The sequence below is a fragment of the Coregonus lavaretus genome (assembly GCF_964263955.1).
Source record: "Coregonus lavaretus genome assembly, chromosome: 16".
Classification (NCBI taxonomy): Eukaryota; Metazoa; Chordata; class Actinopteri; order Salmoniformes; family Salmonidae; genus Coregonus; species Coregonus lavaretus.
Window position 1 is genome coordinate 37,215,448 of NC_140003.1, and position 14,531 is coordinate 37,229,978.

The window sequence follows — 14,531 nt, forward strand, 5'->3', positions numbered from 1 at the left end:
GTGTGTGTGCGTCTGCATCTGTGTCTGTGTCTGTGTGTGTCTGTGTGTGTGTGTGTGTGTGTGTCTGTGTGTCTGTCCATGTGTGTCTGTGTCTGTGTGTGTCTGTCTATCCGTGTGTGTGTGTGTGTATGTGTCTCTGTCTGTCTGTCTGTGTCTGTGTGTGTGTGTGTCTGTCCGTGTGTGTCTGTGTGTGTGTGTGTGTGTCTGTGTGTGTGTGTGTGTGTGTGTGTGTGTGTGTGTGTCTGTTGGGTTGCTGACCCTGACCCTCCTGCTCTTGCTGCTGGGTGTAGGGGACCTGTCCCTCTCCAGGGTTTGGGAGCGCAGGTTGTTAGGTATAGTAGGTAGCCCTGAAGACTCCAGAGCCACAACACTACCCCTGAGGACAAGACAGGATACACACCATCACATTACACATCACTACCCCTGAGGACAAGACAGGATACACACCATCACATTACACATCACTACCCCTGAGGACAAGACAGGATACACACCATCACATTACACATCACTACCCCTGAGGACAAGACAGGATACACACCATCACATTACACATCACTACCCCTGAGGACAAGACAGGATACACACCATCACATTACACATCACTACCCCTGAGGACAAGACAGGATACACACCATCACATTACACATCACTACCCCTGAGGACAAGACAGGATACACACCATCACATTACACATCACTACCCCTGAGGACAAGACAGGATACACACCATCACATTACACATCACTACCCCTGAGGACAAGACAGGATACGTGGTCCTCTGTAGCTCAGCTGGTAGAGCACGGCGCTTGTAATGCCAAGGTAGTGGGTTCGATCCCCGGGACCACCCATACACAAAAAAAAAAAAAAAATGTATGCACGCATGACTGTAAGTCGCTTTGGATAAAAGCGTCTGCTAAATGGCATATTATATTATATTATAGGATACACACCATCACATTACACATCACTACCCCTGAGGACAAGACAGGATACACACCATCACATTACACATCACTACCCCTGAGGACAAGACAGGATACACACCATCACATTACACATCACTACCCCTGAGGACAAGACAGGATACACACCATCACATTACACATCACTACCCCTGAGGACAAGACAGGATACACACCATCACATTACACATCACTACCCCTGAGGACAAGACAGAATACTACCATCACATTACACATCACACACTCTGGGATAACACATGAGATTCAGATGATTATTCATCAACAGAGGGTTAAATTAGAAATTCAGAGTTGGGGGAGCCCTATTTGGGGAGTTAGGGTAAGGGCTAAACCAGGGATGAACATAAGGCTAGGGTAGGGTTATGCCAAGATTAGGGTTAGGGTTATGGCCAGGGTTAGAGTTGAGCCGGGGTATGGACATTAAGCTAGGGTTAGGGTTATGGCTAGGGTTAGGATTAGGATTGAACCAGGGAGTAGAGTTAGAGTTATGGCCAGGGTAAGGGTTAGGATTGAACCAGGGAGTAGAGTTAGAGTTATGGCCAGGGTTAGGATTAGGTTTGAACCAGGGAGTAGAGTTAGAGTTATGGCCAGGGTAAGGGTTAGGATTGAACCGGGGAGTAGAGTTAGAGTTATGGCCAGGGTTAGGATTGAACCAGGGTGTAGAGTTAGAGTTATGGCCAGGGTTAGGATTGAACCAGGGAGTAGAGTTAGAGTTATGGCCAGGGTTAGGATTAGGATTGAACCAGGGAGTAGAGTTAGAGTTATGGCCAGGGTAAGGGTTAGGATTGAACCGGGGAGTACAGTTAGAGTTATGGCCAGGGTTAGGATTGAACCAGGGTGTAGAGTTAGAGTTATGGCCAGGGTAAGGGTTAGGATTGAACCAGGGAGTAGAGTTAGAGTTATGGCCAGGGTTAGGATTAGGATTGAACCAGGGAGTAGAGTTAGAGTTATGGCCAGGGTAAGGGTTAGGATTGAACCGGGGAGTAGAGTTAGAGTTATGGCCAGGGTTAGGATTGAACCAGGGTGTAGAGTTAGAGTTATGGCCAGGGTTAGGGTTAGGATTGAACCAGGGAGTAGAGTTAGAGTTATGGCCAGGGTTAGGATTAGGATTGAACCAGGGAGTAGAGTTAGAGTTATGGCCAGGGTAAGGGTTAGGATGGAACCGGGGAGTAGAGTTAGAGTTATGGCCAGGGTTAGGATTGAACCAGGGTGTAGAGTTAGAGTTATGGCCAGGGTTAGGGTTAGGAATGAACCAGGGAGTAGAGTTAGAGCTATGGCCAGGGTTAGGGTTAGGATTATGGCTAGGGTTAGTAGCAATGGTCATCGATCATCTTTTAGTCACACCCAATATATATAGTGATAGTTATTGCCTAAAACAGAGGTATTCCTTTCACCTATCCAGTAACATCAAATACGTGGAGACAAGGCAAGGAAGGAGACAATGGAGATGTGCCTGTGGTGGGTGTTACTTGCATACTTGCATGGGTGTGGTTTGGTGGTTTGGCCTCACCTGTGTGAGTGAGGAGCAGAGCGTGGTGCGGACCGGGCACTGCGTACGCTGTGTGTGTCTGGGTCGGGGACAGGAGCACACACGCTCCCACCCTCCACCCCGTTCTCTGGCTTCAGGCTGGGACGGCTGCCCCTCTTATCCATCAACATCCTAGGATCCAACACAACTAGTCACTATACACATCAGCCCGTGCTGTGTGTGTATGTGTGTGTTTGAATGCAATACAAAACCCATTCTCTGATGGAAGCCCCACTCTCCACTTGCCTGTGTAGTAGATTACTCTTTATATTAAATCTGTGCAGTGATCTTCTCCTGTGTCATTTAATTACATTGTAAATTGCCAAACTGTGATTGACAACTGATTACATGTTGAAGTAATCCAGCCCAAACCTGTTTGTTACATACTGTATGTGTGTGTATGTGTGTGCATGTGTGTGCATGTGTGTGTATGTGTGTGTATGTGTGTGCATGTGTGTGTATGTGTGTGTTTCTCACCCTTTCCCTTTCCTCTTGGCACCATCCACCAGGTTCCTCACGGCGCTTCTTCCTGATTTGGGCGTGTCAGGCCTCTCAGGTGTGTCGGCTGGCGCTGGGGACTTCCTGTGGGGGCTTCCTGTGGGGCTGCTCATGATAGACTGTTTGACCACATCACTGCTGAACACTGTCCCCTTGTCAAACCGCTTGGACCGCTCCTCTAGGAACCACTCCCCAGTCACCACCTTCAGCTCCCTGCCAATCAGAGACACAGGTGACCCCTGACCTCTGACCCATGTACGGTACACTGACCTCTCAACTTAAACCCTGCCTTTAACTGGCTCTTATGGTCATGTCAATAGGCCCTGAAAAGGCCATGTGACAGAGCAAATAAAGACAGATGCAGAGTGGTTAAACAACAAATAGGAGCCATCTGGCGTTAATTAAAACACACACACAGACACACACACAGCCACACACACAGAGACACACACAGCCACACACACACACACACACACACACACACACACAGAGACAGACAGACACACACAGCCACACACAGACACAGACACACACACAGCCACACACATACAGACACACACAAACAGCCACACACACACAGACACACACACACAGCCACACACACAGTCACACACACAGACACACACACAGACACACACACACACACAGACACACACACACACACAGCCACAGCCACACACACACAGACACACACAGTCACACACACACACACACACACACACACAGCCACACACACACAGCCACACACACACACACAGACAGACACACACACAGCCACAGACACACACACAGCCACAGACACACACACAGCCACAGACACACACACACACACAGACAGACACACACACACACACACACACACACACACACACACAGAGACAGACACACACAGACACACACACACACACACAACTGTTAGTGGTGCTAAACCATGGCCTGTCCCCTGATGCCTTTGCCCAGACTCACAAGACCTTGGCGCAGATGGAACACTTCCAATGCTTTCCTTTAGGGGCCATCACGCGACAGTCGCTGCAGACGCGCTGTAGACACTGCTCACAGAGCTCCCCGCGGTCGAAGATCAGGCCCAGGCCCTTCAGGCAACGGGCGCACTGACGCTCCCCAACCTCCTGGGGGCGCCGCGAACCCTTACGCCTGATCTCCACCAGCTCATTCTTCAGCTTCCTACAGCAGAGAGAAACAGAAGAAAGGGGGATACCTTGTCAGTTGTACAACTGAATGCATTCAACTGAAATGTGTCTTCTGCATTTAACCCAACACTTATCATGTTTGTTATTGTAACTAATTGTTATGACCATGGTTGTAGTAGTTGTTGTGATGTTGTAGTCGTTTTGTGATTGTAGTAGTTGTTGTGATGTTGTGGTCGTTTTGTGATTGTAGTAGTTGTTGTGATGTTGTGGTCGTATTGTGATTGTAGTAGTTGTTGTGATGTTGTGGTCATATTGTGATTGTAGTAGTTGTTGTGATGTTGTGGTCGTATTGTGATTGTAGTAGTTGTTGTGATCGTATCGTGATTGTAGTGGTTGTTGTGATGTTGTGGTCATATTGTGATTGTAGTTGTGATGTTGTGGTCGTATTGTGGTTGTAGTAGTTGTTGTGATGTTGTGGTCATATTGTGATTGTAGTAGTTGTTGTGATCGTATTGTGATTGTAGTAGTTGTTGTGATCGTATTGTGATTGTAGTAGTTGTTGTGATGTTGTGGTCATATTGTGATTGTAGTTGTGATGTTGTGGTCGTATTGTGATTGTAGTAGTTGTTGTGATGTTGTGGTCGTATTGTGATTGTAGTTGTGATGTTGTGGTCGTATTGTGATTGTAGTAGTTGTTGTGATGTTGTGGTCGTATTGTGATTGTAGTTGTGATGTTGTGGTCGTATTGTGATTGTAGTAGTTGTTGTGATGTTGTGGTCGTATTGTGATTGTAGTAGTTGTTGTGATGTTGTGGTCATATTGTGATTGTAGTAGTTGTTGTGATGTTGTGGTCGTATTGTGGTTGTAGTAGTTGTTGTGATGTTGTGGTCATATTGTGATTGTAGTAGTTGTTGTGGTCATATTGTGATTGTAGTAGTTGTTGTGGTCATATTGTGATTGTAGTAGTTGTTGTGGTCATATTGTGATTGTAGTAGTTGTTGTGGTCATATTGTGATTGTAGTAGTTGTTGTGGTCATATTGTGATTGTAGAGGAACGAATAAGGATGATGATTACGATAAAAAAAATAATCATCAACATCAAGGAAGTTGTAGTAGTAGATGTATCATTGTAGTGTATTGTACTGTGATGATGATGATGACTTATTCCGCCCTCACCGTATCCTCTTCTCCTCTAGTTTCCTCAGTTTCTCGTCCTTCTGCAGGACACTGAGGATCATCTCTCGCTCATGCTCCATCAGGAATGAGAGGTTCAGCTCCTCAGCACTCTTCTCCATTGGTACGTCGCTCTCCAAACCACGCAATCAGAAAAGCCGAGGTGACGCAGAAGGCGTGGTCACATGCAGGGCGGTCAGAGGGCAGCTACATGACCTCACTCAGCATTCTGTTAAGTTTCCGTTAGTGTTCTGTTAGCGTTATCATGGTCTCTGTGTGTAAAGCAGGACGTTCTCCAGATTTCCCAATGTTCCTCTAGTATGTTCTTCTTATCTTGTTTCTCTCTGGTGTCTCAGACAAACCACCAATCACACAACAGTTACTGTGTCCCCAGAGACTGGTCCACAGCCATCCTAAACCTGATCCTGTTCAAAACACAACGCAACACAAACTGTTGTTAGGGATCTCTGAAGGTACAGTCTGCAGCTGGCCCTTGATGTCTGGTCTAACAACCTATTGAGATCATAGTTAATCTGCTGGTCTAATCACATTGCCACAGTGTTGAAGCTCTAATGAACAGACAGTTGATATTGATTGTCAGGAGGATTACCATGGTAACTACTACAGTCTAACAGCCCCTGACAATCCCACCATCACCCAATCAGTCTGAACATCTCACGCCCCAGGCTTAACACACGCCATCACCTTTATACAGCTATCACTCTACACCAGTTAACCGTATCAAATTACCTGCCAAATTAGTCTAATTAATAGCTGCCAATCTTATTTAATACGCCCCTAACGGCTACACACGCACGCACTTGGACACACACACACAGTATGCACCTGTCCTCTTAACCGATAATAAGTCCACTGGGTACTTGGCCTTCAGCAGCGGTGCAAATGTCAGGCCGTCTCCAGCTGCAGTGCACCATGGGAATGCTAACTGGTTCATTACTGCATGCCACTGTCAACAATGAGTACTGCTGTTGTAACCGGTGTGAAATGGCTAGCTAGTTAGCGGTGCGCGCTAGTAGCATTTCAATCGGTGACGTCACTCGCTCTGAGACCTTGAAGTAGTTGTTTCCCTTGCTCTGCAAGGTCCGCGGCTTTTGTGGAGCGACGGGTAACGGTGCTTCGAGGGTGACTGTTGTCGATGTGTGCAGAGGGTCCCTGGTTCAAGCCCAGGTAGGGGCGAGGAGAGGGACGGGAGCAACACTGTTACACTGTTATTTCAAAGACACACACACACATACACACTGGATGGTCTTCTTTGATTAGTTCTAAAAGCAAAAGTACACAAACATTTTTGTCTATACACCAGCTGTGCTATCTGTGGTTTAGAAGAATATGAGTGATTTCCCAATATGTTTTAGCAGCCTTGATCAATAGTTAATTGTCTAATCTATATGCACCCTCCCCTACTGGAGTGAGAGAGAAACAGAAATAAATACAATGTAATGGTTTTGTTTTCAGATGTTCCGCTTTGATCGTTCTCTGAATAACACCGGAGAATAATCTGAATAACACCGGAAAATAATCTGAATAACACCGGAGAATAATCTGAATAACACCGGGGAATAATAAGGACTGAAGTGACATCGGTTCGTCCTGTAATTATGATTCAGCTTTTGAAGTGGCTGACACAGAGAGCTAGAGAGGGTGATAGAGGGCTAAAATAACACAGGAGAGACAGGTCAGAGAAGAGGCGGAAGGACAGAGGGCGAGAAAGACAGAGAGTGATTGAGATAGAAGAAGAGGAATGAATCAGGGGGCAGACAGACTGAAAGGAATGGGAGGAGAGGAGAGATAAAGTGGGGAACAAAACAAGGACAAGGAGAAAGGAAGAGAGCAAGTGAGGGAGAGGTTAGAAAACGTAGGTCTTCTGTCTGTGAAGACCATGGAAATAGAAGCAAAATGGACATGGTATCATATCAAGCAAGACTAAACATGATTGCACAGGTGTGAAAGACTGGGGTTTCTGATGCCCAAAAATGATGTATGCCTTTATGCAAATGAGACATGAGCATAATAGAAGCACATTTACAGATGAAGTCATCATAGAGACAGCAGTGATGCATTGCCTCACCAGAGGCATAAACACCAATAAGTGTCTGCTAGTGATTTATCTAGACAAGCTCCCTGGTTGTTTATTATTTGTACCGTGTGAAACACTTAAATCACATTATGAAAACAAATCAACACACATCCACTGTGTGTGTGCTAGGTGTGTGTAGAGTGAGTGGGTTCACTGTGTGTGTGTGTGTGTGTGTGTATGCTAGGTGTGTAGAGTGAGTGGGTTCACTGTGTGTGTGTGTGTGCTAGGTGTGTAGGAAGAGAGTGGGTTCACTTTGTGTGTGTGTGTGTGTGTGTGTGTGTGGGCGTGTGTGCACGTGTATGTGTATATGTGTGTGTGTGCGTGTGTGTGTGTGTGTGTGTGTGTGTGTGTGTGTGTGCGTGTGTTCGTCTGTGAGAGGGAGAAGGAGGACTTCCTGACAGGCCGACCCCAGGTGGTGAAGGTAGGCAACAACACCTCCGCTACGCTGATCCTTAACACGGGGGCCCCACAAGGGTGCGTACTCAGCCCCCTCCTGTACTCCCTGTTCACCCATGACTGCGTGGCCACGCAGTTGAGAGCATCCTGTCGGGCTGTACCACCGCCTGGTATGGCAACTGCACCTTTCTTTTTATTTTTGGAGATTTGCGCAGCGGTCAATTGTGCGCAGCGGTCTAAGGCACTGCATCACAGTGCTAGACGCGTCACTACAGACCCGGGTTCAATCCCGGGTCTGTAGTGACGCATAGGGCGGCGCACAATTGACCCAGCGTCGACCGGGTTAGGGGAGGGTTTGTCGGCGGGGGGGGGCTTTACAAGTAGGCTGTCATTGTAAATAAGAATTTGTTCTTAACCGACTTGCCTAGTTAAATAAAGGTTAAATAAATAAAAAATAAAATACATTTGCATGTATTGTTTTGTATTGTTAGATTTGTTATTGGAGTGAGAGATGAGATGAAAGTGAGAGGAGAGGGAGTGAAAAGAGAAGGGTGTGTGTCAATGGTCCTGTATGGAAGAACACACGCCATCCATCCCTCCATTTATACCTGTCTATTTCATCCTGTCTTCTCTCACTCCTCCCCTCTCCACTCCCCCTCTTTACATAAACCAGAAGCTAATGAAGAGGCACAGCCACCTCTGTCTCAGCCCGGGAGACACTGGGGTGTTTGTGATTAGCATATCAAGTGGTGCTGTGCTGCTCCTCCACAACAACTGACAGATGAATCAACAGCCAGAGACACTAAATGGCTGTTTGGTTAAGCGACAGACAGTGAACATCAACAAGGTTTACCTTTGGTTTGAGTCGATCTGAGTATCAAACAGCACACTGCACTGAAGCATTTCTCCAGAGTCCTGCATTCTGAGAACATACACACTTCACAGGCTACTCTACAACATGAGCTAGCATTTCCTGCTTCAAATGTTTTCCACCAAGATTAAGTCTGGAAAGTCTTGTTTATGTAAATGTGAGTGCATTCCAACTTTGTGGATAAGTGAGAGTGTATGTGTGTGTCACACCTGGCACAGACGTCAGTTCAACGTCTGTTTTTGGATTTACATTAGGTTGAGTTGTCAACTAAGGTGAATTAAATGTGAAATCACCCCAAAATGTCACCATGACATTGGATTTAGGTTAAAAAAATATATATGAAATTATATATGAAATTCCCTTACGTTGATGACGTTTTGCAAATCCAATCAGTTTTCCACGTTGATTCAACATCATCACATTGATTTTTTTTGTTGAAATGACGCGGAAACAAGGTGTGTATGTGTATGTGTGTCTGTACGTGCACTGTTGTGTGTGCAGTCTGTGCACACCCTTTTGCGGTAGGACTTGGGTAGCACTGTGCCTTTGTTTCTCTCTGACTCAGAGGGAACAGAAGCAAATACAATCGTCATTACACGCTCTGCTCTGTGTGAGTTTATGCTCAGACTTCACAACACACACATACACATATACACACACAGTATATGTCTCTAAGGTCCTCGTCTTATGTAACCTGTAGTTACACTTTACCTGCAATGTAAACAACACAAGGTAGGAGCACACCCCCATCCACAGCGATGTGGCCGCAGTGGAGAGGGTGAAAAGCTTCAAGTTCCTCAGCGTGCAGGACAACCTGAAATGGTCCATCCACACAGATAGTGTGGTGAAGAAGGCGCAACAGCACCTCTTCGACCTCAGGAGGCTGAAGAAATTCTGCTTGGCCCTTAAGACCCTCACGAACTTCTACAATGCACTATTGAGAGAATCCTGTCGGGCTGTATCACCGTCTGGTACGGCAACTGCACCGCCCTCAACGGCAGGGCTCTCCAGAGGGTGGTGCGGTCAGCCCAACGCATCACCGGCAGCACACTGCCTGCCCTCCAGGATATCTACAGCACCTGGTGTCACAGGAAGGCAAAGAAGATCATCAAGGACCTCAGCCACCCGAGCCACAGCCTGTTCACCCCGCTACCATCTAGAAGGCGGAGACAGTGCAGGTGCATAAAAGCTGGGACCGAGAGACTGAAAAACAGCTTCTATCTCCAGGCCATCAGACTGTTAAACAGTCACCACTAGGCGGTCTCCACCCAGTACCCTGCCCTGAACCTTAGTCACTGTTCTAGCCGGCTACCACCCTGTACGCAACCCTGCACCTTAGAGACTGTTGCCCTATGTACACTTTAATAATGTTTACATGCTGTTTTACTCAATTCCTATGTATATACTGTATTCTAGTCAAGGCCTATCCTATATAATTACTGCTGTCCACACATGTTCTATTCATATACTGCCCATACTGTCTATAGTATACACACCATTATATACAGTACATATATATTTATATTCCGGACGATGACATTGCTCGTTCTAATATTTCTATATTTCTAAATCCCTTTTTTAGATTTTTTGGATTAACGTGTATTGTTTTGTATTGTCAGGTATAACTGTACTGTTGAAGCTAGGAGCATTTCGCTACACCCGTGTTAACATCTGCTAAATACACGATCTGCATACACGACCAAAACACTTTGATCTGTGGCGTGTGAGAGGTGACTCATGTTAGCAGCCTTGAACAACAATGTCTATTGACTCAATACATGTTTTTATTTGATTTGACTTGGTGCCATTCATTCTGGTATTGTGGTGCATTACTGTGTCTATAGTCTCTGTCTCTTTACGCCAGACTGTTGTTAGAGCAGCAGCTATGGTATTGTGTGGGAGTGGGAGCCCTCCTTCAGTACACAGCTACACACACTACAGATGTAGGATCTTAACTTGATCACCCTGTTTCAGGAGAACTTTCCTGAAATGCAGGAAATGTAACACGTGTAGTGTATTTGAGGTTTAAAGTAGCTTCTAAAGTTTGTAATTTCCACTTTGAAATTTCTGACAATTTTCCATACAAAAATCTAAATCAACCCCTACAAAAATGTACATTAATTATAATCCACATAATAATTCACATTTCCTATTGCTGCAGGATAATTTTCCTGCTGTAGCAAACTGGCTCAAATTAAAATCCTACATCTGTAACATCCTCTCTGAAGTTGTCTCTGCCCTGAGCAAATACAATGTCCAGGAAGGTCTAAACCTCAGCCTCTAACCAGAAGCATCGCACTCTGCACTCAACCGATAAAGGGTTAGGACAAAGCCTTTCAAATCCGGTTCTTGAGGTCTACGGTACCGTTGCTTCCCTCGTCTCCTCTTCTTTGTTCTCTTCAGTTCTGTTTCTCTTACTTCTCTCTCTGATCGTTAACTAATTGTTTAATGTCATTGATTGGCCATTCACCCAAGGTCCCAGGTCTGAATCAGTACCTGATTAGAGGGGAAGGATAGAAATCATCAGCGCAATGTTGCAGACCCGGATCTGAATACCTCTGGGTCAAGACATACGATAAATACAGAGATTTCCTGGTTTAGTGTGGGAGTGGAAGTCGAGGGAGTTTCGTCACTTGTTACAGCATTATGTGGTACAAGGCTACAGTTCATGGTCTGACTAATGGTTTGTCAATATAGCTTCCATACCACTGTAGGTAGGCAGAAAGGCATGAGTCACCATAACGTCTGTGGCTTCAGTATGTGGAAGGGAGGTGTCCTGTCTTGCTTGTTTCATTATGTGGGTTATGACTGCATTTACATCATAGGGAAAGGCCCGTTGATACCTGACTGGGAAGCTGCTGATGGATTGGATTAATGTAGCAGTTTTCGGAGGGCTCTGCCATTTAAAGTTAAAGGTGGGTCACCTCCTTCCCTACCAATGTGTAGCATCTCATCTGCATAGGTGACGCACGGCAGCCTTGTGAGCGCCAGACTGCTCACCCACCACATATCACCTATCAGCTGGGCCTATCACAGTGTGACTTTGAGCCAAGGGTATGAAGTTTCCGTTCCTTTTGGTTCCGTTATATGGTTTACAACTACATTTCTATCTGAGGGAATGGACTATGGATACCCGGAAGACATTTTGGCTCACTGCAGCAGGTGCAAGTGCAGACAGGTGCATCCATATATCTATTACCTACCACAGGAGTGCCAGGGAAAGGGGCCATGTCCCAGCTGGCAAGAAGCACAAGAACCAAATGATATTATGTGTAGAGTGATAACAAGCCGACTATCAATGAGAAGATAAATGAGTACATCTAGTACATTATAACACACGCGAATCACACACACACAAACCACACACACACGAACAAACACACACACGAACCAACACACACACAAACCACACACGAACCAAAAGGTCCTCTGTAGCTCAGCTGGTAGAGCACGGCGCTTGTAACGCCAAGGTAGTGGGTTCGATCCCCGGGACCACCCATACACAAAAAATGTATGCACGCATGACTGTAAGTCGCTTTGGATAAAAGCGTCTGCTAAATGGCATTTTATTATATTATTATTATTATAACCACACACACGAACCACACACACACGAACAAACACAAACGACTAAAACAATACAAAAACTATAAAACCCATTATGGTAGACAAACAATTCTCCTTCCAATGTAATGAGCTTTTCGAAGAGCATTTCACCCCCACACCCTCTTCCCCCGCTCTCTCAGCTCTTCGTCTGCCATTTCTACTTCAATATCCCCTGACAGCCTCTGGGCACAGTGCTGTAGTGTAGAGCTCTAGAGCAAGGAGCAGTGCTCCAGTGCTCTTCTCTATGTGTGTGCATGTGTTTGTGTACTGTGTATGTGTCAGTGTACGCATGTGTGCCTGTGTGTTTGTGCATACATGTCTGTGCATGTGCGCAATGCAACTGTGTGCCTGTGTGTGTACTCTGGGGAATCCACGATAACAGGATTACGCTTTGACTAATTTCTTTTCACTTTAAAATGTATGCAACAAAAAAACACTCTGTAAAATACACTACATGACCAAAAGTATGTGGACACATGTTCGTCAAACATCTCATTCCAAAATCATGGGCATTAATATGGAGTTGGTCCCCCCTTTGTTGCTATAACAGCCTCCACTCTTCTGGGAAGGCTTTCCACTAGATGTTGGAACATTGCTGCGGGGACTTGCTTCCATTCAGCCACAAGAGCATTAGTGAGGTCAGCGTTCCAATTCATCCCAAAGGTGTTTGATGGGGTTGAGGTCAGGGCTTTGTGCAGGCCAGTCAGGTTCTTCCACACCGATCTCGACAAACAATTTCTGTATGGACCTCGCTTTGTGCACGGGGGCATTGTCATGCTGAAACAGGAAAGGGCCTTCCCCAAACTGTTGCCACAAAGTTGGAAGCACAGAATCGTCTAGAATGTCATTGTATGCTGTAGCGTTAAGATTTCCCTTCACTGGAACTAAGGGGCCTAGCCCGAACCATGAAAAACAGCCCCAGACCATTATTCCTCCTCCACCAAACTTTACAGTTGGCGCTATGCATTGGGGCATGTAGCGTTCTCCTGGCATTCGCCAAACCCAGATTAGTCCGTCGGACTGCCAGATGGTGAAGCGTGATTCATCACTCCAGAGAACATGTTTCCACTGCTCCAGAGTCCAATGGCGATGTGCTTTATACCACTCCAGCCAACGCTTGGCATTGCGCAGGGTGATCTTAGGCTTGTGTGCGGCTGCTCGGCCATGGAAACCCATTTCATGAAGCTCCCGACGAACAGTTATTGTGCTGACATTGCTTCCAGAGGCAGTTTGGAACTCGGTAGAGAGTGTTGCAAATGAGAACAGCTGATTTTTACGCGCTACGCACTTCAGCACAGTCCAGTTCTGTGAGCTTGTGTGGCCTACCACTTCGCGGCTGAGCCGTTGTTGCTCCTAGACATTTCCAATTCACAATAACAACACTTACAGTTGACCGGGGCAGCTCTAGAAGGGCAGAATATTTGACAAACTGACTTGTTGGAAAGGTGGCATCCTATGACGGTGCCACGTTAAAAGTCACTAAGTTCTTCAGTAAAGCCATTCTAATGACAATGTTTGTCTATGGAGATTGCATGGCTGTGTGCTCGATTTTATACACCTGGCAGCAACAGGTGTGGCTGAAATAGCCGAATCCACTCATTTGAAGGGGCGTCCACATACTTCTGTATATACAGTGAGGGAAAAAAGTATTTGATCCCCTGTTGATTTTGTACGTTTGCCCACTGACAAAGAAATGATCAGTCTATAATTTTAATGGTAGGTTTATTTGAACAGTGAGAGACAGAAAAATCCAGAAACAGAAAAATCCAGAAAAACGCATGTTAAAAATTTTATAAATTGATTTGCATTTTAATGAGGGAAATAAGTATTTGACCCCCTCTCAATCAGAAAGATTTCTGGCTCCCAGGTGTCTTTTATACAGGTAACGAGCTGAGATTAGGAGCACACTCTTAAAGGGAGTGCTCCTAATCTCAGCTTGTTACCTGTATAAAAGAGCCCTGTCCACAGAAGCAATCAATCAATCAGATTCCAAACTCTCCACCATGGCCAAGACCAAAGAGCTCTCCAAGGATGTCAGGGACAAGATTGTAGACCTACACAAGGCTGGAATGGGCTACAAGACCATCACCAAGCAGCTTGGTGAGAAGGTGACAACAGTTGGTGCGATTATTCGCAAATGGAAGAAACACAAAAGAACTGTCAATCTCCCTCGGCCTGGGGCTCCATGCAAGATCTCACCTCGTGGAGTTGCAATGATAATGAGAACGGTG

At 45.9% G+C, this 14,531-nt stretch overlaps 1 protein-coding gene across 1 annotated transcript in view; it reads right to left on the bottom strand.

Annotated features, from left to right (window-relative positions):
* Positions 1 to 14,531, bottom strand: part of sytl5 (synaptotagmin-like 5) — a 70,899-nt gene that overhangs the window by 26,009 nt on the left and 30,359 nt on the right. Inside the window, 5 exon segments of the mRNA XM_084179489.1 lie at positions 259 to 376; positions 2,493 to 2,642; positions 2,988 to 3,221; positions 3,975 to 4,190; positions 5,333 to 5,754. Coding sequence (XP_084035615.1) covers positions 259 to 376; positions 2,493 to 2,642; positions 2,988 to 3,221; positions 3,975 to 4,190; positions 5,333 to 5,451 — 837 coding nt within the window. The 5' untranslated portion in view covers positions 5,452 to 5,754.